This window comes from Capra hircus, chromosome 23, assembly GCF_001704415.2.
Source record: "Capra hircus breed San Clemente chromosome 23, ASM170441v1, whole genome shotgun sequence".
Classification (NCBI taxonomy): domain Eukaryota; kingdom Metazoa; phylum Chordata; class Mammalia; order Artiodactyla; family Bovidae; genus Capra; species Capra hircus.
Genome location: NC_030830.1, coordinates 8866266 through 8892814, shown reverse-complemented (window position 1 = coordinate 8892814; position 26549 = coordinate 8866266). Strand labels below are relative to the sequence as shown.

The window sequence follows — 26549 nt, the reverse complement described above, 5'->3', positions numbered from 1 at the left end:
TTGTGCTTTTGTTGTCATATCTAAGAATTCTTTGCCAGACTCGAGGCCATGAGACTTTATTCTCTTCTAGAAGTTTTATCATATAGTGGCTTTCATTTAATTGTGGAGGTCATGGAATCCTTCTGTGAGGAAGTGGTACTTAGGCTGAGGTCTGGAAGCTGAGTAGGAACTAAAAGGGGAGGGGAGAGATCCCAGCAAGAGGAAGTAGCATGTGCAGAGCTGAGGTCTGAGATGGTGTCAAGTTTGAGGAGGTAGAGGAAGGAGACCGTTCGGGCTAGGGGCAGGGAGTGGTGCGTGTGAGACTGGAGAGGTGATGGTCGTTCAGGCCATGTGAAGCAGGTGTGTCCAGAGGCTTTCTGACATGACCGTGTTTGCTATGCAGAATAATCACTCTGGCTACTGTGCAGGAAAGGATTGGAAGAGGACTGTTGAAGATCTGACTGACCCGCTAGGAGGCTCTTGAACAGCTAGTGAGAAATGGTGGTAGCTTGGACCCAGGGGAAGTGGGAAAATTAGGACTATTAGGGACACTCGTGGGCTTACCTGCCTTAAACTCTGCATGGTTGAGCTTCCCAACCAGGAGGTTATAATAAAGCACGAGTAAGCCAGTGTCTGTGGCTTCTACTCTGTTCCCTAGCAGACACCTCTTCTGGGTTCTGTTTGTTGGGTTTTCTTTACCAGAAGGAGATAGTCCTAATAACCCACACACGGCAATTTAGTTTGAACATTTTCACTGTTTTCCTTCTACTTCACAAGGTTTTGGAAAAAAATTAAAAGCAGGTTATTCATTCCTATGTCCATTTCATGTTAAAAAAAAAAAAGTAAGTACTTATTAAACGCTACACACACATAAGATCAAGTCCCTTTGTTGTAGAAAAGTGGCTTATAGTCTAGCATTGAGTAGTCTCAGATGGACCCTCCTGTACTGTTAATTCAGGGAGTTATCAGGGGAAATGTGGCTGAGTCTGATGAATATGAGAGAACAATCACAGTGCCACAAACTGTGAGCTCTAACCCGCAATTCAACAAAAGATGATTGTGAGACGTTTTCAGGGACTATAGCATCAACTTGAACTCTGAGCTTTAATTTTAGTTCTAAAATACGAAATGTGGAAGAATCTTTTCTTTGATTTTTCCAGAGTGTCCTTTAATTGACTCAGTGAATTAATAGAAGCAAATTACTATTTCTCAAAGGGATTACAAAAAAATCAAATTCACTTAATCTTTCAAAATACAACAGAAAGCACTGGGATTTCTAGCCTGATGGTAAGAAGTATCTTATTCAGAAAACTAAAACATAGATTTTTTCCTACATGCTTCCATTCTGTCTGTGAAATTGATACCTGTTAACAAATTTCCTCTTCTACAATTTCCTGAAGTGTACAGAAAACCCAAAGCTTCTCTTGACTTCAGTTATAGAGAAAGAGAGGTAATGAAATGCTGCTATAAAGAAGGAAAGACAGTGTGATGCTGAAATCCCTTTGCCAGGTCATTTTAGCTTCTTAAGGGCATACGTGGTAAGTGTAGGACCTTTTAGACCCTCAAAATTTAGCAATTCTAGAAAATTTGAAAATATTTCATCTCATGTGCATACCCATGACGGTAAATGGGAAAGAATTAGGATTAAGAAGGGGCTTAAAAAAACAGCAAACAAACAAAAAACGTCGTAAGAAATGAACTATCAGATTCTGGGACACGTAGGTTTTTATAAGCAAACTTAAGTCCTGGCAAAGCTGTCTGAGCGGAAAAGGCAGAGCTACCTGTTGCCAAGAGCGTCGTCATTAACTGCCTTGACCATGGAGGATCAGAGTCCCCCTGTGTACAAGGGAAGGCAGGTGTAGGACAGAGAAAGGCCTGGGCAGTGTGAGGCAAAGTGCTGATCGGATCACTTCTGTCCCTCTGAGGCGCTGTGTGGTTCTGTCTCACCCAAACTGAGAACAGAATGTACATGTATCTGTATGGTGCCGTCACACATAACATGAAGTTTGTGTTTTTAAGGGTTTAAAAATCTTATGTCTCTATCCAAGGCCTTAGTTCATATGCTAATGTATTCAAAGAATACGGAAACCCAGGGCTGCTCCACTATTTCATATAGTCAATTCAGTTTGTATTACTATACCTTCAGGCAGACTTTTTCATAAGATAGCAAGCTTTGGAGGCTTTTTTGGTTGGTTGGTTGGTTTTTCTCCTCTGCTTATGAAAAAATAAAGTGATAACCTGAAATAAGTTCTGTTTTTGTTTAAACTTCTTTCTGGAGTGGGTGTTTCCCGAGTGCTGTGCCTTCTTACTCCTGTCTTGTAATTAGTCATCCATTTGCTATTTTCACAATCATTCTTAAGTTCCTGCTTTGTACCTAGAACAGGGGAAGTTCCCTAAGAAAACAGTATTTCTATGCAGTGGATTGGTGGGCAAGGCTTCATTCTAAGGAATATCGCCATTACCTGGAAAGTTCACGGAAAGGACCCTGTCATGTCATCCCAGCTTCAGAACCCTCCAGGTCTTGTTTTAGGAGTGGTAGCTCAGCTTATGGACTTTTCTTGAAAAAGAATAGGCTTCTTATAGATTGTGCTGCTGTGTTAAGTACTTATCATCGAGTACATATGAGGGAATTCCCATAATCTCATGTATATGTTGAACTCTTCATCAAAAGGATAAATATCCTTACGGTTGTATGCTTCTGAATAAACTCAATTCTCTTTCAGTTTCTCGGCCCACTCTCAGTTGTCAGCCCCAAGGGAAAGTTCACTGCATCATTTTGTAAATATGAATTTTAAGGAGTGGCTCAGAGGCTGTATTTTATTGATCATTTAGGGGTGGCATTATTTTTGGAATGCCTGTCTGCACCCAGCCTGTGGAATCTAGTTCCATAACCAGGGATCGAACCTAGGCCCCCTGCGTCGGGAGCGTGGAGCCCTAGCCGCTAAACCACCAGGGAAATCTCTGGAATGCCATTTTTAATGGTTTACAGGATTCTCGGCCAACTTTTCCGTAGTCCTTGGGTAATGGCATTTCTGTATTAAAGTGAATCTTGTTAAGCTCAGGTGTTTTTGAATGTGTGCTGCACTGGTTTTATGGGCTGATCTGATGTCACTGTCCACTGCCAGCCCCCGAGAGCCAGCTGCAGGCACTCCTGGCTCACACTCTTGGCCTTGCTGGCGATGCATGTCTCTTCTTAGCACACATGATGAGATGCCAGTCTTTCCCTTCAGCCACAGCACTCTTTCCTGGGCTACTGTGTCTTTCTCCTGCGTGACTGTGCCTTGAACACCCGGCCTGCTGTGACTGCCTTCCATGCCTCTGCCAGCAAGCAGCCAGTGGGAAGCCTGCTTACCATCCACCTGTGCATGTGCCCCTTTTTCCTGCCAGGGTGGTTCCCAGGTCATTCACCACTCAGCCAGGCACTGAGGGCACCAGGTTGAACATGAAGGGGAAACTGTCTCCTCCATCTCTTAGGTTTAGTACCTACACCATGAGCATCAGCCTGACAAAGGACAGATATTTTTTAAATGTGATGGTAGTATTTTAATTTGTATGTGTGCATGGAGGCCTGCGTAGAAAAGAAGTGAAGACCCAGAACAGCAGTTATACCCAGGGGTTTATATACCATTTTAACAAAGGGTGTGATAAACTCAGTTCAGGGAACATGAGTGTGTGCAGACCTCGTGGGAGACAGGGATCGCTGAGTGAGGTTTGCTGCGCAGACTCCAGTGGCTGCCTTATCTGTTGATGCCTGGTAGGGAAAATGGGGAGCCTGCTTTACAAGTGGAAATTTACACTAAATGCTTCCTTTGCACCCTGCACCCTGCTTTCAGAGAGGGGAAGGCCAAAGAGCTTCTCTCACTTCCGCTGTTTCTATATTGCCTTTAGCCGTAGCTGGAAATAATCCCCCTGCCAGGGTGGTGTATTTGGGGGTGGTATACCCACAGCCCTTTAAAAGACATTGTGTCTGCCCTCGAGGAACCTAGTGTCCGGTGTGGGAGACAGAGGCAAGCGAAACTCATGCCTCAGAGCAGGAGGGAGCAGGAAAGAGTGCCTGAAAAGGCCCTGTGTTTGTCAGGGGGGCTGCAGTTGAGCTGAAACCCAGAGGTTGGCTGTGGAGCACCTCTGAGCCAGGGGCCCTGCAGGTCACAGACAGGGCAGGGGAGAGCACGTGGTTGGTTGGAGCCCTAGGATGTTGACCATAAGTCCTGTGTAAGTGGGGAGGCAGTTTCTCAGCCATACCTCCTCAGTAGGGGTCTAGTTTCCAGGCTGTTCTGACAGTAGTCCTCACTGTCCATAACATAGTTGAAGAGAAAGCAGGAAGAGCAGAGCATAAGCTAACCTCTGAACACAGTTTTGAATCAAGACAGTGTGTCTTTGACACTTCGTACTTGTCTCTTTCACTTTCTGGTCCCTCCTTCTGCTGGGTGTTTATTTCCCTTGTGGCCTCCCTCCTGAGGCCACCATCCCGGCTGCCCTGCCACTCCCCTTTCTTCATGATCATCTGTCTTTCTACCCATTTCCCCCCCATCTGCATGAGCCATTAATCTGAGAGAAGCATTAGGAAGAGAGCAAACATAAGACACTAATTCACATTAAATTTTGAATGTTGAAAATTTCTAAACACTCCTAAACATAATAGTCTCAACTCTATAAAAGAGAAATGTTAAATATGTGACTCTAATGGTGAAATTTTAGGAAGCAGTTTGAAAGGAAAAGCAGGCTGCCCCGTGTGCTGAGCCCCTTCTTCATGCAGCCTCTGCCTCCCCTTCTGGACTCTGGGGTCTCGAGGCCCATCCCTCGCCATTGCTCCTGGCTGTGCCACCAGCCTGTCTGGGAAGCAGGGAATCCATGTCTCAGCCCCACCCTGGTAGCTGGCTGTGCTGTGCTTAGGCGCTCCGCTGTGTCCGACTCTGTGCCACCCCATGGACTGTAGCCGGCAAGGCTCCTCTATCCATGGGATTCTCCGGGCAAGAGTACTGGAGTGGGTTGCCATGCCCTCCTCCAGGGAATCTTCCTAACCCAGGGACTGAACCCAGGTCTCCTGCACTGCAGGAGACCCAGCTGAGCTTCCAGGCATGGAGGGGCTTAGAGTGGAGGGAGGGAGGGGACCGAGGTAGCCATCCCTAGGACTAATCTATTCGTTAAGTCACTCATTCATAAGCCTCCAACAGCTCATAACTGAAAGTGATAAATCCCCATTTCTAAAGTATTTTCTGGAAATAATGAGGTATGATGGGCTTTCAAGCGTGCTGAGATTTGTCACTGACCCTTACAGGGCAGAATGTTTCCACCTTGGGGCACAGGAACCTTTATAAGAGGCTGGTATCCAAAAGCATGTTGAGCTTTGGGTCTCGTGTGGTAACTATTTATAGTTGAAATATATGCACTCTTCTGTTGTAAATATTGTGGGAAATAAAATTCAGAGTCCTTTCAAAAGTATTCCTGAATTCATAATAGATTTCTGTTGTCATGCATTCTCTCAGTAAATTGGCAATAAAAGTGCACCCACTCTTAAACTTGAAAAGGTTCAAAACCATGGTTCTAGATTATAATTTTTCAACTACTTAATTTGAAATGAAGGCAGCGCAAGTGAAAACATGTCTGAAGGTAATTGTTTTGACTATTACTGAGTGTTCTTCAGTGTTATTTAGCCTAAAGAACCTAACATCTGAATTATTCTATCAGCCTAGAGAATCCTTATGCTAATGTGTAACATCACACTGAACCTGATCTGAATCTCCCAGCATTGCACCAGTGGAGTGCAGGGAAATGCCTGTCCATCCAGTGGGTCCCCTCCCCTGCGGACAGGACAGCTCCTAAGGGGGAGGCGGGGTCAGCCCCATGGGAGCCGGATTCCGGTGTTCTGACCTGGGCTGTCAGGGGACAGGAGATGAAGAGCAGTTCCTCAACTTTGCTTTTTCCTTGTGTCCTATTAAAATGAAGATGTTCTGTTAGCTAGCTGTACAACACTGGGAGCTCAACCTGGTGCTCTGTGACACCCAAGGGGTGGGAGGGAGCGCCAAGAAGGAGGGGACATATGTATACTTATGGATGATTCATACTGTTGTATGGCAGAAACCAGCACAATATTGCAAAGCGGTTATCCTCCAATTAAAAGTAAATTTTAAAAAACGCTGGTAGGAAAGGTAACACAAGCTACTGAGGGCGGAAATGAGCTTCGTTATGTAGATAACCCTTTTATTCTAAAAAAAAAAAATGTGTTTATTTACTTGACTGCACTGTGTCTTAGTTGTGGCACGGTGGGACATAGTTCCCTGACCAGGAATCAAACCCAGACCCCCTGCATTGGGAGTGCAGAGTCTTAGCCTCTGGACCACCAAGGAAGGACCTCTCTTACTCTTTTGGGTTATGTCCTTACTGTGCATCTTCAGAAGTGGTACCCTTAGGTGAAAGTATAGATTTTTAAAATCAGACTGCTTTTTACGAGTCTTCTTAACAATTCATTTCATGCAAACACTGGTAATGAAAGCGTCTCACCTCACTCTTGTCAGAATTGTTTTTATATTGGCCAGTATGCAGTTGGATAAAAACAGTATTTCATCTTTGATAAAATACTGTGCTGAGCAGTTTTTTTCTGTGAATTGTCTTTTTTCTGCTGAAAAGATTTTATTGAGGTCTGATTTTTCTAGTAGGTTGTCATTGTTGTTTATGGTAAGAATGACGGCCTTTTGCCACTTGCGGCAGCTTTCTCCTCAGTCTGTTGTTTCCCTTTTCATTGTATTTTTTTAAACATCCAAGAACGTTTACTGTTCATGTGACTCAGGATCTGTGGATTTCTTCAATACTGTGTAAGGTCCCTTACTTGTAACTTTAAAGATTTAATTCGGTTTTCTTTTAATTTTTCCATGTCGTTTTTGGTATTCAGTTATTTAGTTCATCTCGTATGCCCTTAAATTGATTTTATAAATAACGAGCTAATTTTCACAATGTCACTTATTGCAGAATGCCTTACTTCCTCATTTGTTCCAAATATATCCTGAATTATATTTGTTTAGCATATGATCAACTCTCTCTTGGGGGTTTTCCATTCCAATAATCAGCCCATCTCTTTTTGTTTTTCATAATGTTTAGATTGTTGTTTTGTGAAGTGTTTTAAAATCTGGTGGGACCTACCTAAGCTTCCCCTCAGCCCCTCCTTTTAAAAAATACATGATTAAGTTTCGATGCCAGAATTACTATGAAAAATCCATCAACTAGCTTTTGATTCTTTTCCATACCCATGGACTTTGAAAACTTGAAATAATTTGTTTGTCCATTAGATTTTGATATTTAACAGTTTCACTTCTTGTGCTAATGTCTGTAACCTGTAATTTTAAATCAGATTATTCATTTCATTGATGCTTCAAAATGTGTTAGCCTGTATTTGGGCATGATAGTTAGTATGGGGAGGAAAAAAGTTTTCCCTTTATCCTCTTAGGGTCCTTGGCTGAGTCTGAAAATTAAAACGGCAACATCAGCAGGAGGAAAGTATAGAGATTAATGTTAAATTTAACATGACTTGGGGGCCTTCATAAGGAAATGAAGACCTGAAGAAACAGTTAGACTTGAGTGTTTTTGAGCCAGGTTTGATGAAGAGTGGACGTTCGGGGAGAAGTGTTGTTGGGACAGAGGCTCTGAGTGACCTGGAGGAGACTTCGCCTGCATGTTGGAGTCTTCTCTGTGACTTGGGGGTAAGGATGCTCCTCTCCTGTAGGTATGGGAAGGGAACACCCCCCCATGAGGACCTTATGACCTGCTTCAAGGGCATGAGCAGGGGGGGTCAGAGCGAGCGCCCGCTTCTATTTCCTCAAAGTCCATACGCCAAGTCCTGAACCCCAACCTGTCACGTATTTTTCATCTCTTCTGCCTGCGTTGCCATACCCTTTGTCATATCTCACTGCGTGCATGCTCTTCTTCTTAATCTTTATTTGTCAGAGTTTATCATTTTAAACACAGATGTAATATGACGCTGTGTACGTGAATGTCTAATGGAGATGATGTCTCTGCAAACGGAGAGGACGAGGACCCGCCGCCCCTAGGTCAGACCTGGGTTCAGGACAACGAGCAGAGGGTCACATTTTTTGTCTCCTGTTGTATGAAGCTCCAGGGCCTGTATGAAGAGCCAGGGCCTGGTAAGGGATTCCACAGAATGAGAAAATAGCATTCTCTGATTCTGAAGGTGCTTGTCTCATCAGGGAAGAAGACTGATGAGAAGTCATGGTTGTTTATATGTTTATGCTGCTAGAGACTTTCCTTTTTAGATGACTTTGTAAATATTTGGAGTTTAGGAGAGGACATTTCTGTCATTTCCATGAATTGTGGCAGCTTCCCCATCTTATGTTTACTCTTTTCTGTTGTATAAATAGTTGTACAGAGTACACAATCTGAATAGCGTGGATGCACAGAAGTAGTTCATCAAGAGCTGTGGTTCCCTGAGTCTGGTCCTTGGACCAGCAGCAGCAGCATCGCCCTGGAATTGGTTAGAAATGTAAATTCTCTGACCCGACCAGGTACTGAGTCAGGAAGTCAGTGCTGGAACGCAGTCATCCAGCGGCCTCTGCCACCAGCCCTTGAATTGATTTTGATGACACTACAGGCCTACTATCTCCATCACGCCTTTGAATGAACTCTGTAATAGTTGATTCGATACTTAGACACAAGCAGCTGGTTTGTACTTTGTCTAGAGTGTTTAATTGTACTAACAACAACAACAAACTGTGGAGTTTGGAAGGATTCCTATAGCAATATAAACCTTTCCCACCCCCCAATAATTATTAAGTAGGTCACAACTCTTAAGTAAAATGAAGGAATCTGTCAGATAGGACTTTAAAATTCTAGGAAATTGTTAATAGTTGAATCTGATTTTCTTGAAATGTCACTGTCTTAAAAGGTCCTAAATTCCTTACTGCTAATCTGATTTTCAAAAAAAGAAAGATAGGATTTGGGAGACTTCTTCCTGTCCCAATCAAAAGTAAGTAAAAATAGAATTATACTCTTTAAGAGCTGGAAGTGACTTTCTTATGGATATCATCCAACCCTATCCCCTTTCTAACAGATGGGAAATTGGAGGCCTGGAGGGGTGACCAGCGGAGAGCAGTAGCCAGGCTAGGGTCTTCTAAGCTGCCTTGTTCCTGCACTAAAGATAAGGTACAGTTGAGCATTTCTAGCTTCCTGCTTTGAGCAGACCTGGAACATGCTGTCTCTGCAGTGTCCATTTTGCTAATACTCTAGACAGTGGTCATTTCCTTCAGGGTAATTGATTGAATTGTTTTAGGTGTTCCAGAAGTTTAGATACTAGAATAGTGTCTGTTTCCTGTGACATGGGTTTAGGAAACAGCTGCTGCAGTAGCTGCCCTGAAGGACTGAACTTTGTGACGTCTCCTTACAAACTGCCATGACTTGTCTGAGTTACTCTGTCTGAAAAACCAGTCATTATTCTAAACTACTACATTTGAGGTAAGAGTTATCCTTTATTAGTTGCATGTAAAAGAAATGTGCCATTTGGTTCTTGATAAATGTGTGTGCATACATGCACATACTTGGGTGTGTTGGAGGGAGGGTGAAGAAAAGTTCTGTAAAGTCATTTCACTTGCTTTTTAAAAATATGTTGACTTTAACATACACAGAATTTTTTTCCCAAAAGACTTATTTTGAGGAATAAGGGAAGAGCTCTTATAATACTTTTGAATGCGCATAGAAATAATATATGGTATAAAATAACTGTTAATCTGTCTTGGAAGCTAATTATTGATGAAGGCTAGACAGAAAACTCTTAAAAACTGTAGAAACATAGGGCAGAGAAGTTGGTATTTTAAATGAATATTTAAAACCTACCGTTCTAGGACAGTATTAGTTAAAGCTCTATTTGTCCAATCTGAGACAATTTGCATTCATTTAAGGTGAGGCAGAAGGTTGGGGAGACTTTAAAAATAGTTGAGTGTGCCTTATTGTGAAAACTTATTTGAGATAGAAATAAAAGTTAACTGTTAAATGGTAAAAATACAGAAGAGGTGGGGTTTTAAAACTGGAAGGAAATCATGTATATTTTTGTCTTCATCTAACAAGCCCCCAGTTCCTGTGTAGAATTTTTCTAAAACCAAATGTTTTTCTATTGAAATAGTAGCCATTATTGAAAGTAATTAAGAGGAAGTTAAGCCTTGTTTCTGACAGACACCTACTCTGGGGAGAAGGAGAAGGGAAGGAAATGATTCCCTGAGCACCAAATGCTGGTGAGGATGTCAAGGCAAGAGGTCACCCGGACACTGGGGATGGGAGCCACTCTGCAAAAGTTTGGCAGTTCCTCTCAAAACCAAAAGGTGCACTCACTCGCCATATGACCCAAAAATTACAGTCCTGGGTGTTTATCTCAAATGACTTATTTTCATCCGGAAACTAGTACACAAACATTCATCGCAACTTCACTCATAATATCCAGGTGTCCTTCGGTGGGTGACTAGTCCAACTTAACTGTGGTCCCCCCCAACCATGGACACAGCTCAGCAGCAAAAAGGAACAAGTTATGAACATGAGCAACTGCTGAGGTGAATCAGGGAAATTCCAGCTGAAGAAAGCCGACCTCAGAAGACTATATATACCACATGATTTCATTTACGTAACCTTTATGAGATGATCATAGATTTGGACTTGGGTGGGGGGAGGGTGTGATTACAGAGGGCAGCAGGAGGAGCCTTGTGGTAATAGTAACATCCTGATTGTGGTTATTCGTGAGCCTGCGTAGAGCTCCCCCGCCCCGTACACTCACATGCGCGCACATATGACTGGTGAGGTCTGAACAAGCTCTGCAGGGCGTACCAGAGCTGCAGTGGCCGCGAGGCTGCCTGCAGCCCTTGGAATTATGGTTTCCTCTGGGTTGTGTGCCCAGGAGGGAGTTGCTGGGTCACCTGGTGGTTCTATTGTTGGTTTTCTTTAAGGGACCTCCGTACAGTTTTCCATAGCGCCTGCACCAACTCCCATTCCCTTTCTCCGACACCCTCTCCAGCATTTACTGTTTGTAGACTTCTTGATGAGGGCCGTTTTGACTGGTGTGAGGTAGTTCTGATCTGCATTGCTCATTGTAGTTTTGATTTGCGTTGCTCTAATAATGAGCGATGTTGAACATCTTTTTTATGTGCCTCTTGGCCATCTATATGTCTTCTTTGGAGAAATGGCTATTCAGGTCTTCTGCTCATTTTTTTCATTGGGCTGTTAGTTTGATATTGAGCTGTATGAGCTGTTTGTATATTCTGAAAATTAATCTCTTGTCAGTTGCTTCCAGGGGTTAAAACTGCACTTCTAATGCAGGGGCACTGGTTTGATCTCTGGTAGGGGAAATAAGATCCTGAACGCCTGCTGTGCAATGCAATGGGAAAAAAAAAAGGATTTTAATTTTATTCTTAGTCTTAATTATTTATATTGAATGAAAAATGTTCTCAATCTTAAAAATAAGTAGCGATTGCCAGAATTTTCCATAACTCATATTAAATTTTATCATTTTCTCTTTTAACATTTCTGTATTAAAGAGACTCTCCCTTTTACCAGAGAGGTTTGTCCTGGTTTTCCTTGTATCATCCATTTCCTTCTTCCCAGCAGCCCTGGGCTTTTTCAGTCATTAACACCTCACTGTCTTTTATTACTTATCAGCTCTGTTAAATGGACTTAGTCGTGGAATAAGTTGAAATTGTTCCTGAAATGAACCTGATGGATTTTTTATATTTGATATATTTTGTGCTACCCTTCCCTGGTGGCTCAGAGGTTAAAGCATCTGCCTGCAATGCGGGTTCGATCCCTGGGTTGGGAAGATCCCCTGGAGAAGGAAATGGCAACCCACTCCAATATTCTTGCCTGGAGAATCCCACGGACGGAGGAGCTTGGTGGGCTCCAGTCCATGGGGTCGCAAAGAGTCGGACACGACTGAGCGACTTCACTTTCACTTTATGCCCCATTGAAACCTATAATTGAGAATTGATTATATCTTTGCTGGTAATGGAATTTTTTTTCTTGTTTTGAGAAATTATCCGTTTGAAATTGATAGTGGAGGCTAGAATGGAAGTTGCAGTCAGATAAAGCTTGAGCAATGACCTGGAGGTGAAATCAAAGGAGACCCGGGCCTGGGCTGATAATGGAATTAAACGATTACGCCTGACTCCTGGTAGAAAAACGGCAGCATCTTTTAATGTTTGGGTTTTTTTTTTTTTTCTTTTTAATCTTTAGGCTAGTTGTTGAAGTTCTTTAAATCTTTGTCAAGTTTTCCCGAGTATAATAAATGACATCTTAGATGTGAACAAGCGGTCATTTTTCCTTGTAGAAAATGTTCTATAATTTATGTCTTCCAATAGTCATTCTCCCAAATTCAGGTGATATTAAACCTCCAGATTTGAAATACTCCCTGGTGTTCTTCCATCCTTTCTCCACTCCCAAATGTAGTTGTTTCTTGGCAAAAGCTGAACTGATAATTCCAGAACAAACAGCACAGCAGAACACGTCTGCTCAGGCACCTAGCTGGGGGTGAGTCCTTAGCCGCTTAGCAGGACGGTCATCTGTAGCATCTGCTGTGTGCTTTCGTCGTGACTGTCCTGAGTGCAAGGCTGGTGTAAATGTACTTAGTTCTCAGTGAATCTGGCTTAGAATTCAGCAAAGTGGGAAATGACAAAGGGAGCTTGGAGATGTTTCAAATAACTAGGAACATGTCTTAAAACTTAAAACAGTGGTTATTTTAAGTCATTTTAAGTTTGCTAATCCAACCATCCCCTACCTTTTGTGAGGGCTGGAACGTGATTAGATTTCATTCCAACATAGAAGAGTTATGATAAAAACTACAGGACTTATCATTCAGAAACACGAGAGAATTGGACTTTTGAGGCAGAAGTCTTGAGAAGAAAGTTTTCAAGTTACGTAATTATACATCTATAGAAAATCTTAAGATAAAAAAGATACTCTTTAATGAAAACCCCTTTGATGATTTCTGCATTGATCTTTGTTTCTGAGCTGCCTGTTTTGGAAATTTTTTTTAAGAGTTATTGAACTTCGTTTGAAGTGTTTGAAGCATACTTAATCTATTCGAGGGTTGACTTATTCTAATGCACTTGGCAGTCTTCAAGCATTTGAGCAGATAGGGTGATGGCTGAAGTGAAATAAATGAAAAGACATCCTCTTGAATTCCCTTTTCCCTCTTACAAGTACACTCTCAATTCCTTGCACATTTAATTAAGGGCACTGATAGGTGACTTGTTCTGAAGAGTCTGCACAGGGCTGAGAGAGCTGGGGTGACTCCATGAGTATGGGATGCCGTACTCATCCAGGTTCTGGTACTATTTCCTATCATGTCCTGTTCCTAATAGTAATGCTGGTCATAACATTAGCCATCAGCTCTTGGTCAATACTGTGTGCCTGGTGGTTCTCATGTTACCTCCTATTTAATCCTGCCAACACCCGTATGAAATAAGTTTCTCTCTCCCTGAGGCCCAGCAAGGCCCAGTTAGTTGTAGCTGGTACTAGACATCCTTGCTTGGGTTTCTTGGGAAGCAGAGCCTGAGACGAGGATTTTGCTACAAGTGGTTTGGGAGGTGATCCAGGGATGTAGGGGTGAGAGGGCCAGGAGGAAATGTTGACAGAGGGATGCATTGCTGGCCACCACTGCAGCCCCACCAAGATCCCGGAGACATGTTCAGAATGCCTCCAGAGTTGCCCACCCAGCGGCTGGGAGGCAGGATACGCATGCCCTGACTGCTGCCTCCGTTCCCAGAAACTCCTGTGCTAGGCCAGCTTATAGGCCCCCTGAGCTTGAGAACTTGAAACATGTGAGATGAACCTCGAGTGAAGATCTCGTGGGTGTACGGATGAGCTCACAGAGAAACCAGAGGTGGGCTAAAGTGGGGTGGTGTAGTGTGCAGAAGCATCTGCTAAAAGGGGAAGGGCCCGAGCCAGCCCCGTGCTCTTTCCAAACCATCTCCCTGTGGGGAGAGAGGTTTGGGGGCAGGAGGCGCACATCAAGGTGAGGGTAAATTCCGGGAGTGTGCAGTGACTGTCAGTGAGGGACTGCACATCGTCGCCTTTCCCTGTGAGTACAGTCGGGAAGATTCACCTTCCTATTAGTACTGGTTCGCATTCATTGCATATATGGTCAGGATACAGGAATATCCAGAGTATTCTAAATGTTGACGACTGATTAGGGGTTAAAAATATACAGCATTACCAAGTTTTCACAGTCTCTGCATAGAGGATCATGTTGTACCTGGGGGCTATGGCACACAGTGCTGAGTATTTATGGAGGGAATGATTAAGGTCCATCCTGTGGGGCCTCACAGACCACTGTTCACTGCAAATTCTGGTCTTGCTTTTTGGTTAAAATCACTTGGTAACACCATGTACTTTCTTGAAGAGTTTTTTTATATAACTGACATATAACATTGTAGGAGTTGAACGCACGTCATGCTGATTTGACACACTGTGTTGCACCATGAGGACCAGTGTGGAGTCCGCTCACACCTCCATTCTGCTCAGACGAGTTAGCACAAGGCTCTGCAAGCTTAGCCCCCTCAGCCAAGAGGCTGGTTCACGGCCAGGCGCTCTTCTTGCAGACCCTGGTGGCCACGTGCTTGCTGTGACCCATGCTTGCTGGGCATCTCTTGTGTGCCGGGCCAAGCTGGGTGAGGTCAAGGCAGATGCGCAGGTGGCCTCATCAATGAGATTGACCCTCCAAGTGGGTATTTACATCCGTTCCTGAACCCTGACTCCGATCTCTCTGCGTCCTCAGCTGAACTCGATGCAGAGCACTCCCAGAAGGTCCTGGAGATGGAGCAGACCCAGCAGCTGAAGCTGAAGGAGCGGCAGAAGTTTTTCGAGGAAGCCTTCCAGGAGGACATGGAGCAGTACCTCTCCACGGGCTACCTGCAGGTCATGGAGAGGCGAGGCAAGTCGGGGAGCCCCTAGAGGGGTGCACACGGGGTGCTGCCCCGGAGTGGGGCTGCGGTGAGGCCGCAGGGGCTTTTGTTACACCAGAACCTAAACTGGATGCGACCTGCCATTCTTGTCTTGCTGTTGTATTTGCCTCTCCAGGTAGTTCTAGGCTTTCATTGAAGGTAAAATCTGGGATACGTGTTTTTTTGTTTTTTTTTTAAAAGCAAAGAGACAAATAGTAGCCATAAATCTGTAGCACAGACTAATCCCTATTACCATGTGAAAGTAAGTGAAAGTGAAGTCGCTCAGTCATGTCTTTGCGACCCCATGGACTGTAGCCTATCAGGCGCCTCCATCCATGGGATTTTCCAGGCAAGAGTGCTGGAGTGGTCGCCATTTCCCTCTCCAGGGGATCTTCCTGACCCAGGGATTGAACCCAGGTCTCCCGCATCGCAGGCAGACGCTTTACCGTCTGAGCCGCCAGAGAAGCCCTTTGAGGGTGGTGTTTTTGTGTGTATCTAATCTTCCTTCATGCTGCATGGGGATCCTTCCCCAACATTATGAAAAAGCCTTTCCAAGAGTTTAAGAGTGGCATCTGCACGGTCGGGACGCAGCCTAGCTGTTTCCTAATTGGACATTTAAGATCCCTGGCCTCTGTAAGGGGCTTCTCCAGTGGCTCGGCTGGTACAGAATCCACCTGCCATGCAGGAGACCCTGGTTCAATCCCTGGGTTGAGAAGATCCGCTGGAGACGAGATGGGCTACCCACTCCAGTATTCTTGAGCTTCCTGGTGGCTCAGCTGGTAAAGAATCTGCTTGCAATGCAGGAGACTTGGGTTCAATCCCTGGGTTAGGAAGATCCCCTGGAGAAGAGAATGGCTAAAAAAAAAAAAAAATCGGAGCTGTGCTATACATCTAGATGTGCGAATGCTCATGTCCGTGGAGGGGCCGGCTCCAGAGCAGCGGGCAGTGTGGATAAGTGTCCTGGGCTTCCTGGCCTTGCAAACCCCTGTGCGCTAAGTAACTTCACTCCTGTCCACTCTTTGTGACCCCGTGGACTGTAGCCCGCCAGGCTCCTCTAGGTCTATGGAACTCTCCAGGTAAGAATACTGGAGGGTTACCATGTCCTCTTCCAGGGGATCTTCCCAACCCAGGGATCAAACCCATGTCTCTTATGTCTCCTGCCCTGGCAGGCGATTCTTTGCCACTGGCGCCACCGGGGAAGCCCCTCGGAAAGCCCTGCTCCCTCCCAGATGCGTCTGCGCGCAGCCTTCCTCTTCTTGCCTGGCCCTGTTCTCCATACCCTGCCCCCTCACTGAAGCCCCCAATTAATGTTACCCTCACTCCGGCCCCCATCATTCAGCTCTGTGCCCCTGCAGGAGAGGTTAAGAATGAGGAAGGAAAAGCATGTAGAGAAGACACTCACGTTATGAATGTGTCAGAGGCACTGGAGGCTGTGGTGTGGACATAAATTGAGGGGAGCAGTGCCGTTTGGGTGCTGATGGGTTCACTGAGCTGTGCCAGGTCTTAGTCGCGGCATGTGGGATCTAGTTCCTTGACCAGGGATCAAACCCAGGCCCCCTGCACTGGGAACATGGTCTTCAGCCACTGTATCACCAGGGAAGCCCAACAGTGCAGATAAAGCATGGTCCGCCTGCCCCGAGTCCCGCCGTCATCTTCATCTGTTCCCTGTGGCGTGTCCTCAGGAGCAGGCACGGGTGAGGGACGCCAGCCTGGGCTCCCGGGATGCTGTGCCTCCACCTCAGACTGGCACCTTATGCACAACAGGCTCTCGCGCCGTTCTGGAGCTTATTTGGTTCTGGTGAGGGCTCTGGGGTCTCTTCTCAGGAGGGCAGTGATTCCCATCCCGAGGGCCCCACCCTCAGCACCTCATCTCAAATAATCACCTCCCTGCAAGGTGTGTGTGGCAAAGTCACTCAGTCGTGTCCAAATCTTTGTGACCCCCCATGGACTGCGGCCCACCAGGCTCCTCTGTCCATGGAATTCTGCAGGCCAGAGTACTGGAATGGGTAGCCATTCCCTTCTCCAGGGGATCTTCCCACCCAGGGATCAAACCCAGGTCTCCTGCATTGCAGGCAGGTTCTTTACCAGCTGAGCCACCTCCCAAAGGGGTTAGGGCCTCAAGGTATGAATCTGGGAGGGAGGGCACACACTCAGTCCATAAGGGACAAACACCACAGATCTGAGCATAATGAGACAGCAGGCCGCAAGGGGAGGGGAGCTACGAGCAGCTGCGTGCCGCCACTCAGCTGAGCTCAGCACTTTCAGGGCACCCGCAGCAGAGGCAGAGACCTTGAAAGTCCTGTCAGGAGCTCGCAGCTTGGGTCCACAGCTTGAGACCCGCTTCTTTAGGGTATGTCGCTAGGCAAGTGATTACCTGGCCATATGGCGAGCGTCTATCCAGCCATAGTGGGTGCCTTCACAGTGCTCCCCAGGATACCCACGTGTTTACGCTTGCCCTGTAAGCTCTGTCAACACTTAGTTGTGTCAGATACTTAAACTTTTGCCACTCTATTTTGGTTTTAATTTGCATTTCCTTGACTGTCCATCTTTCTACTGGTTGTCTACCTAAAGAGTCTTACCAGACTTTTCTGATTATATCTGTGGGTATTCTAATGTGGCCTTTGCAAAACGCGTTTATTCTTAATGTGACCAGCTGAGCCCACTTTTGTTTAGGAAGCCCTTCCCTCCATGTTATAAGAACATCATGCTGTTTTATTCCAGAAGTTCAACTGGTTTCCATTTGGCGCCTCAAGCCACTGCCAGCTGGTCCGTGTCCATCGAGAAGGAAGGCTCTCACTGCAGTTCTTCACAGCAGTGACTGTCTCCGCACCATTCTCTCCTCCACTCACTGTGTTTCTGAGGCCTCAGTACATTCCTGTTTCTGAGGCCCTTTTCTGTCCCACTCTTCCACTTATCTGGCCTGTGTTGGGTGTAATTTACTTCTGACACTGTCAGGGACCCATGCTTTCCTGGGGGAAGAGCTCAACTATTTTTCTCTTATGGTTCTAGAGGTTTGCTTTGCTTTTGTGAATTTCCGATGGATTTGTTTAGATTCTAATCTTCAGATCCACATACCTTACAGTCTTTGCAGTCCTTGGGGTCAGGTTTGTATTTTGCATCTCTCAGGTTTTTAACTTGTGCCTTTAATCTTTCTTCTTGGTATATTCTCCTGGGTTTTTTAATTTTTTTTCCATCAAGATTTATTTGACTTGTGAAGTTGTTTAGAAGTGTTTTTTAAATACTAAATCTTATTGTGGCTAGAAAAGGAGGTTTCTTCTTTGATTCGACTGACACTATGGCCTTTTAGAGCATTCTCTTACATGTTGTGTGTGTAGTTAACAAGATTCTAGGTGACGGGCATGAGGATCTGTAGGTGTATGTTTCAGACGACTTGTAAATTGGCCTGTTCAGATGTTTCCTATTAATCTTTTGGATTACTTAATTATCAGAGGTACATTAAACCTTCCTTTCCCCCTCAATTACGGACTCCTTACATTTTCCTTGTCATGCTTCCATATTTTACTTTAAAAATCACGAAATATATAGTCACCCAAATTTTGAATTACCTTCCTGGTGAATCAAATTAAAAAAATTATTAAATGCTATGCTTTACCCCAATATTACTTTTCTTTCCCCTTCAAATCTATTTTGTTTGATAGTAATACAGCCATATCAGCTTTCTCCTTTAATTATTTGCTTGCTGACTTCCTATTTTTCCTTACATTTTAAATGTTTCTAATATTTTAAGAGTGTCTCCTATAAACAGAATGTAACTAGACCTTTATCACCAGTGAAACATTTTCCATCTTCAGGAAACTAGAAAGCACCTAATGAGACGGTGATGAAGTGGCCACAGCAAATGGTAAAGGAACCAGGTTTGCCACAGAACAAATTATCAAATTGGCTTCGTTACTACCTTTTCTGGTGCTTTCTACTCTCCTGAAAATGTTTCCTATGCTTTTCAGTCCAGTGTTTTTTTTTCTCCCCTTTGTAAGAGGACAGCCAGAGAAAGAAAAAAACTGCTTTCAAAACTGAAGAAAAAAAGCCCAGAGCCACCAAGGCCTCCCCAGCCCCAGAGAAGACCTGTGTGCCCCTTCCCCTTCCAGCAGTGCCCCCACCTTCTCCAGGAGGCAGCCCCAAGGGGAGCAGGCTCGCCTGCCAGGCCAGCCTTGCAGGAGCCCTTGGATGGCACCGCCCGGTGTCCCTGTGACTTCTGGCAGCCAAGGGTGGTGCGGATGGCAGGTGCCACCCACTCTGCTACCTCGGGTGGCCGTCTCCGCTGTCCCAGGGGTCACCCCCACCCCCACCCCCAGCCTTTTACCTGTGCCAGCAGGGCACTGCGGGCCCAGAGACGAGTAGATTCCTACCTTCCCACGGGACAGAGCTCTCACCTCGTGCCCCGTCCCACCGGCATCATCAGGTCCTGGCTGGAGTAAATGCCCTGAGTTAGGCGTTTCCTATTCAGAGCTTTATGTTTACTCACACTGAAGACACTGTCTTCACTGAACATCCCTCCCTCCTGGAACCCGCCACTTCCGCTGGTCTGGCCTCTCCGGAGCGCAGGCTCAGGGGGCATTTCACACATCTCCTAATTTAAGAGATGGTCTTTAGTCTGCCTCCTGCTGCTGAGAAGCCGCCAGCATTTCCTCCTCTTTCCTGATCTGCCTTTTCTCTCTGATGCCCATCATTTCACTGCAGCTCAGGTGACGGTTTATCTGCCTTGCTTGGAACGTATTTTGTTCCTTAGTCTGGAATGTCAGACCTTGCAGCAAGTCTAGATCAGCCGCTTAGAATACTGCTCATCCCGTCTCCACTTGGATTTTGAACTGGGAAACTTCTGCACTTTTTCATACTTCCACTTGTTTATTTCTTTGCTATGTAGTGGAGAACTTATCCAGTCTTCTCGTTTACTAGCAAAACTTTTAACTTGTGCCACAGTTTTAAATTTCGGTGATTTTTCCTATTTGGAAGTTATCTGGCTCTTTTCAAACGCCTGTCATGATTTCTGACAGTGTTCCTTATCTGATTCTAATCTTTGTTTCTCAGGGATGTGTGTGCTGTTAAAGTTCTAGACTGGACTGGCTTTTGTGTGGAGTTTATATTCCTGTTGAGACCCAGGTTAAAGATGGGTCCACATCCAGAAATTTCTATCTGCTTGTGACAGGCACCATCTACTTAAGCTACCTGGCTTGTAGTTTTCTGGACCGCAGAACTCCAGACCCTGGACACACCCCTCACCAGGCTCAGACTCCTTGCCCTGTAGCGTCTTTATGCTGGTGGGCTGAGTTATTTTCTTAGTTTGTGCTTTCACCGCAGGAAGCTCTTAGTTCCAACTCACCGGCTTGCAGCAGACCCTACCTTGATCTGTTGTTAAGATGGAAGACCTGAGAAATGTCCTAAGGGCAGGGAAGGTGCCCAATGGAACTGTAATAAAGTTAGAGGCGACCACCGTCAGGTGTCTGGCAGGAATGTCAGCCTCTTTTGAGTTGCAGCTGTCTAATGCAGAAAGGGTGGCCTTCAGCACATGCAAGCACGCGGCTGGGCATGAAAAGAGGACCTTCTGTGGAAGGTCTAAGAGGTGACAGTAACCATGGTTAAGCCAGGATGGATTTAAAGACCACCAAACTGGGACATGTCACTACTACATTACTCCAGAATCAATTTGGAAGGTAGAAGGTATTTTACACCCAGAAAACACCACCTGCTAATACCTAATGCAGTGGAAGTTCACCCAGGGCAAACCTAACCTCCTCTCGTGGCGGTCCCCACAGAGCCCATGGGCAGCATGTCGTCCATGGAGGTGAACGTGGACATGCTGGAGCAGATGGATCTGATGGATATCTCTGACCAGGAGGCCCTGGACGTCTTCCTGAATTCTGGTGGCGAGGAGAACACCCTGCTGTCCCCTATCTCAGGTAGGGGTGAAAAGCCTGCAGACATAATCATAATCACTCTAAGCACCGTGATTTCCCTCTGGCTTGGTGAGACACCGTGTGCTAAGCTGTTCCACTCTCCCCCAGAGTCTGGCGTCACAGACGTGGACACACGACACACTGGCGGTCGCAGCCGTGGATTTCTCAAAGGTTCTCAGTGCTTTTCCCAGATACCTTCAGCAAACAGGGCATTTTTCTTAAAATTGCATTTTAATTTTTTCCTCTGTCTGCAAAGTCTGACTTGGGTTTCTGTGGTTAAAAGCACTAGATTTTGGGGAGGTGGAGGTCTGTGTGGCTCCCCACCCTCCCTATTCAGTAGATGGTATTTGATGCTGGGGGCAAGGCCAAGGCGTGTGTTCAGCCGTCAGCTTACGTTTTAAAAGCTAGTGGCGATCCTGGGGGCATATTCTCTCCATTTAATAACTTACCATAATCTCACGTTCATTTAGATCTTTACTGGTGCTCCGGCACTGTACCTGGCCTCTCTGTAAATTTCAGACCATTCCTCCTGGGTGGGTGGGCTTTGAGGCTGTCGCCATGGAGAACATGTTTCTTCCATACTCCGAAAGATGGGAAGGCCAGCCCCTCACAGCACCTGCCTCCTACCTGGTGGTCCCACACCACGGGCTCCATGTCCTCAGTCAGGCCTGGGGGCTTCCCCTTGACCTGTGTTTCCAACAGAGCAGCTCCTTCCTCCCCTCCCCAGTGGCAGGAAAAGACTCCTATCACCTGTGTGAGGTTTTGGTTCCTGTAAGAGGCTCCACAAGCGTTTTTCTCGTAAGGTCCATTTCCTTGAAATCAGTTCAGAGGCTATAAAGAGATAAACCTGGCTTGTCAAGGTCATGAGCAACGCAAGTCACACCTGCAGAACTTGCCATTGGGTCTTGAGCAATCACCGGAGGCTGTGGGAAGGGTTCAGGATCTTTCCACCTGTCACAGGTGGCAAGAAGGGTCAGCTGGAGCCCCAGGTGGCCTCGGGGAGCCACCACGCTCAGCACCTTCTACAGGAGCTTCCTGCACGTCACAGGAACAGAGAAATTCCGCCCCCTGGATTCGCTGCAAGTTCAAATGCTCGTCGTGGCCAACAACGCTGAGATGCAGGACTTCCGTGATGGGCTCTCCTCTGCTCTCTCCCCCAGGGCCTGAGGCAAGCCCCGGTCAGGATGCAGTCACTCTCGAGGTGCCCAGTCCCTCCCAGTCCCCAGCCACACCACCTTCCTCATCCTCACCTGGTACCGACCCGGCCTCCCGAGACTCCAGTGAAGGCGGGGAGTCACCCGTGGTCCAGTCTGACGAGGAGGGCGTGGAGGTGGACACCGCCCTTGCCACCTTACACACCGACAGCGACTCCTAAGCCTGGGCGCCTGTGCGCCGACCACCTTGAAGGACGATGCAGCGTGCACAGAGACCCGTGGTGAAGGTGGGTGGACTGGGGGGGCTCTTGGTTTTTACACAATTGACGTGAGGCAAGTGACTGCAACAGCTAACAATAAAGTCTGAGAACTTTAAACGTAGCCAGTTTGTACAGAAAGGCTGCTAAATACACACGCCCTGCAGGTGGGGCCAGGGAGCTTGGCATCCACAGCAGCTCGGCGCTGGCGAGCTAAGCCCCTTGCAGGTAGGAAATCGGGCCTCTTCTCAGCTCTAACAGAGTTCGGGCAGAATGGTCAAGTCCAACAACAGTCCCTAGTTTATTTAATAGCACAGCACACCTGGCAGGGAGGGAGAAAGGAAACATGGGCCCAGTCCCCACGCCGTTTCACTCCTCACCAGACCCCGGTCACAGAGCGGTGTGTTTCCCCCACCACCACTCACCACTGTCAGAAAATGAGATTTTAAAACTCTGTGTTCACACCACTCCCTGGCCAAGGGGATGGACCCTTAGCCCTCTGATCAGAAAAGAGCTGATTTCATTCACTCATCTTCCACAAGACAAACAGGTGTCCAAAAAACTTTGTTTTATTATTAAACCTTGTAGTACAAACCTGAAAAGTAAACAAAAAACTGGCAATAAACAACATGAAAAGTCTTCCCTCCCAAGGGAGGGTGCAGAGCAGCGCTAATAAATTAAAACGTCAGACCGCAAGCCGTAGGCGGAAGTTCACTGTCCAAAAGAGGGCCAGCACACAGCAAGGCCATGGAGCAGACAAGCACACTGGGAACCACGACTCTGCTCATGTCACTGTTAAACACGCCAACACAGTTCAGTCTTCGGCAACGACAACCGACAGAGAGTACCACAGGACGCTGCTGACGGCCCCGCCGGCCAGCTCAGTGCAACACGGCAGCTGCGGGATCGCTGAGTCCAATCACGAAACAAAGAACAGCTTGTGAAAACAGTTTCCCTTTTTTATTCCACACATACTGTACACACAACCGGAGAAGGGCAACAGCTACTCCATTATTATTTTTGTTGTTGTTGTTCAGTGATGTAAGCAGCACTTATAAATGTTACAAGAAAAACCCTGTAAGCATCCAGTCCACCCGATGAAGAAACGGAAGTGTAAGGCTTTTCTTCATCTGTCCTCGCGCCCTCCCCTCCCCCACCCAGAAAAAGGCTCAAGTATTTGAAACAATTTACAGGCGTATGTACAAAAGGGACGGGTTTTTTTTTTTTTTCCTTTTTTTCTTTCTTTTTGTTACAACATGAAGAGAAAAAATAGACCAGATGAGCGCAGATGCATTTTCACATTCAAAAAGAACCGCAGACCTCCGAGTGGCTCTAGATGTGATCACCAACGAAACGAGTTTAAAAAGAAAAATTAATGCTGACCTGTGAAGGTGTAAAACAAACAGGTGAGATGAAGATGGAATGTCAGAAAGATTGCACATCCATGACAAAGAAGCACTTCCGGCTTCAATCACTTTTTTTTTCCTTTTTTTTTTTTCTTAAGGATGCTATTGAAGGGTTTTTTGATAAAGTAGCCAACAGCACCAAAAAAGAACAGAATGGATTTCCTAATGAAATCAGGCACAGGTTTCCCTCACGTGACCCCTCCAAGGCAGGCAGTCTTTCTTCTCTTCCCCTTTCTCCTTAAACAGATGCATAGTGAAGTGCTGGTAAAGGGCGCCCAGTGGCTCCGACCTCCTCATTTTGCCTATGGTTAGGAAACAACGTCCGCCTTCAGCTGCCATGACCGCCCCAAGAAACAAAATGGGGATTCTCCGGTTTTACACTTACAAACTCATCCTGCACGTGACAGAAGAGAAGACAGCCAAGTAAAGCCATTTCTTTCAAGTTTTGTGTGTGTGTGTGTGTCTATCCCTTTTCCTCTCTAGAAAAAAATCTGCTCACATGACTGATGGTTTTAAAATTTGTTCTCCAAACTTCACCCTCTTCAAAAATGGGTTAAAAAGCCTTTTTTCCCCCAACAATTACAAAAGAAAAAACAAACAAACAAAAAAACAAACACAAACAAAAAAATCAAACAGAAAGGCTTTTGTCAGCCACAAGGGGCGATACAAATTAATACAGCCCCTCAAGGGTTTTAAAACAGTGAATATACGGCAGTTTCAAAAATCTGACTGCAGTATCTAGGTATTCTAAGTACAAAAAAAAGTTCAACAGTTTAATGCTAAAACAAAATTAGTTCTCTAAAACCAGAAGAAAATCTTCTTTAGAGCTAGTGCAAAGACAGCTTGTATCCTACAGCAAGTACTCCAAACTAGAATATAATAATTACAAAATAACGTCTATCCCTCGCCCACGGCGCTGGCGTCTTCAGGAGGATGCGAGCCTGGAGGGCGGCACGTCCACCGTGGCTCTCTTGCGGGGCCCTCTTTTTGGTGTGGGTTTACTGAGACAGTTCTCAATGCTGCCGTTTTTACCAGATACCTTGCCACAGATCTGATTGACCAGGCTGATAATCTGTTCCTGTTTTGGGTTGAAAAAGGAGACACAGAATTAGCAGGTGGAAGAGCGCCATCCCCAGGCCATCAGCTTCATCAAACGGCAGCGGCGGTGCCCAGGGGTGGCGAGGGCCAGGGTGGCCTGTGGTTGGGACGATACTTCCTGAGACGGAAGCCCCTAACCAGGCACCTAAATTAAACTTTCCTTCTCTGGGGGAAACCTGCCTTTTCTCATGTGGAATCCAGAGAGGCGCACAGAGCCTCCCACCCCTTCCCCCCCCACCGCCTTCAGGGAGCCCAGGAGCACCGCCCCTGCCATGGCAGTCAAGTGGGAACAGTTTCTGCAGCCCCATAACCAACACACCCTGGGACAGGTTGCTGAAGGCTGTGTTCCTATCGAGGTCCCTCACCCCCTAAACAACACAGCAGAGGGCTTCCTGCAGCCGCCCCTGTGCACCTCCAGGGGCCTAGAGGCCTCCGGGACTATCGGGGACGCGGGGTGGGGGGCAGCTGGGAAGTGAGGAAAGACTCGCGCACCCTGGATGGGGATGGGTCTGAGCTGCTTGTTTCTCTGGCTACACTGAAACCTATTTGACCTACTCGTGCACATAAACACAAACACTTGTCCACAAATGCTTGTTATTCCCTCCGCAACAAAGGGAAGAAAGAGCGAACAGGACAGGAGAACCAGTTATCTGTTTGGCATCAAAAACCCATGTATAACTGTTAACACAACTCAACTTACAGCCATCCAGGTTTACAAGGAGCCACAGGGAAGACTATCCGAATGGCTGTGTCCTGACATACATTCCAGAGCACCTGTGTGAGCCAAGGGTGGGTGGACAGAACAGGAAGCCACGGGGACAGGAGGCCACTCCATCATTCAAGCTTGAGGGTCAGCCTAGTCCTGGCTCAGGCTGGGTGCTGCACACCACTTAAATCACTTACAATACACACGCTAACCAAGAATGAGCAGGCGAGCTTTCAAGATCAGCTACCTTGGCTAAAGCCGCCTTGGCAGCAAGGCTGTGTAGCCAGAGGTCATACCTTTGCTTGTGTGACCAGAAGGCTGGGCAGCAGGGACCTGAGTGCTGGGTGCCAGGGCTCAGAACAAGGGCTCTGGTCTCATGAGCAACTTCTGGAATCCAACCCAGAGCTGGAAATTCCCCAATTAAAATATTAATAATATAGTTCAGCTCAATAGGGAACTGATTTGTGATTTTCATTTACTAGAATAAATTTAGGCCACTGGCAAAGTGGGAGGCTTATAAAAACCCTTCTCTTCCCTACTCATGAGAACCAATGATTAAGCTTCAGACTGACAGACCCTACAGATGTGATTCTTTTCCAGGATTCTGGTCACATCAAAACACCAAGCTCCAAAATGGGCCGGAGGTGGAAACTAACCCACGTCTTGTCGAGCTTCAGAATCATCTAAGATGCACCCTGCGCGCTGCCAGAGATGCTCTGACTCAGACATGAGGGTTTATTTTTAACCGTGTTCTGACATTTGCTGTTCAAGTGAAGAAGCAGGGAGGGCAAAGTGGTTACTGCCTTTGCTGAGCATACTCTTTAAAGACAAAGAAGATACAGAGAGATCTATTTCCAGCTTTCTAATCTTGTAATTTAGCCAAAGGCTTCTTATCAAATCTGACCACAGCCTGAGCCCATGAGGGCGCCCCCAGAACCTCCTGAATCAGGCCTGGCTGGGCATCTGGCCTGGCTCACCTAGGGCTCTGACGTGTTCTATGGGATGCGCCTCCCTGGGGCGGGGGGTAGCTAGCAGGTTCCGCGCTGAAGGCGGGGCTCACAGCTGGACAGGAGCGGCAAAGGGGTCCCGGCAGCAGTCTCCCAAGGTGACCCCAAG

General features: G+C 46.3%; 2 protein-coding genes across 6 annotated transcripts in view; one reads left to right on the top strand and one right to left on the bottom strand.

Moving 5' to 3' along the window:
- The window catches only part of DTNBP1 (dystrobrevin binding protein 1), a 99778-nt gene extending 77431 nt beyond the window's left edge, over positions 1 to 22347 (top strand). The window contains exons 8-10 of one of the 2 annotated variants that reach the window (XM_018038770.1): positions 14735 to 14890; positions 20672 to 20815; positions 21973 to 22347. In XM_018038770.1, the coding sequence (XP_017894259.1) occupies positions 14735 to 14890; positions 20672 to 20815; positions 21973 to 22187 (515 nt within the window). In that variant the 3' untranslated portion in view covers positions 22188 to 22347. The remainder of the gene's footprint in view (positions 1 to 14734; positions 14891 to 20671; positions 20816 to 21972) is intronic. The other variant, XM_018038771.1, reaches the window with a different exon arrangement.
- JARID2 (jumonji and AT-rich interaction domain containing 2) overlaps positions 22775 to 26549 on the bottom strand; it is a 230157-nt gene continuing 226382 nt past the window's right edge. For all 4 annotated transcript variants that reach the window (XM_018038767.1, XM_018038765.1, XM_018038769.1 and 1 more), the window contains one exon: positions 22775 to 24707. In XM_018038767.1, the coding sequence (XP_017894256.1) occupies positions 24555 to 24707 (153 nt within the window). In that variant the 3' untranslated portion in view covers positions 22775 to 24554. The remainder of the gene's footprint in view (positions 24708 to 26549) is intronic.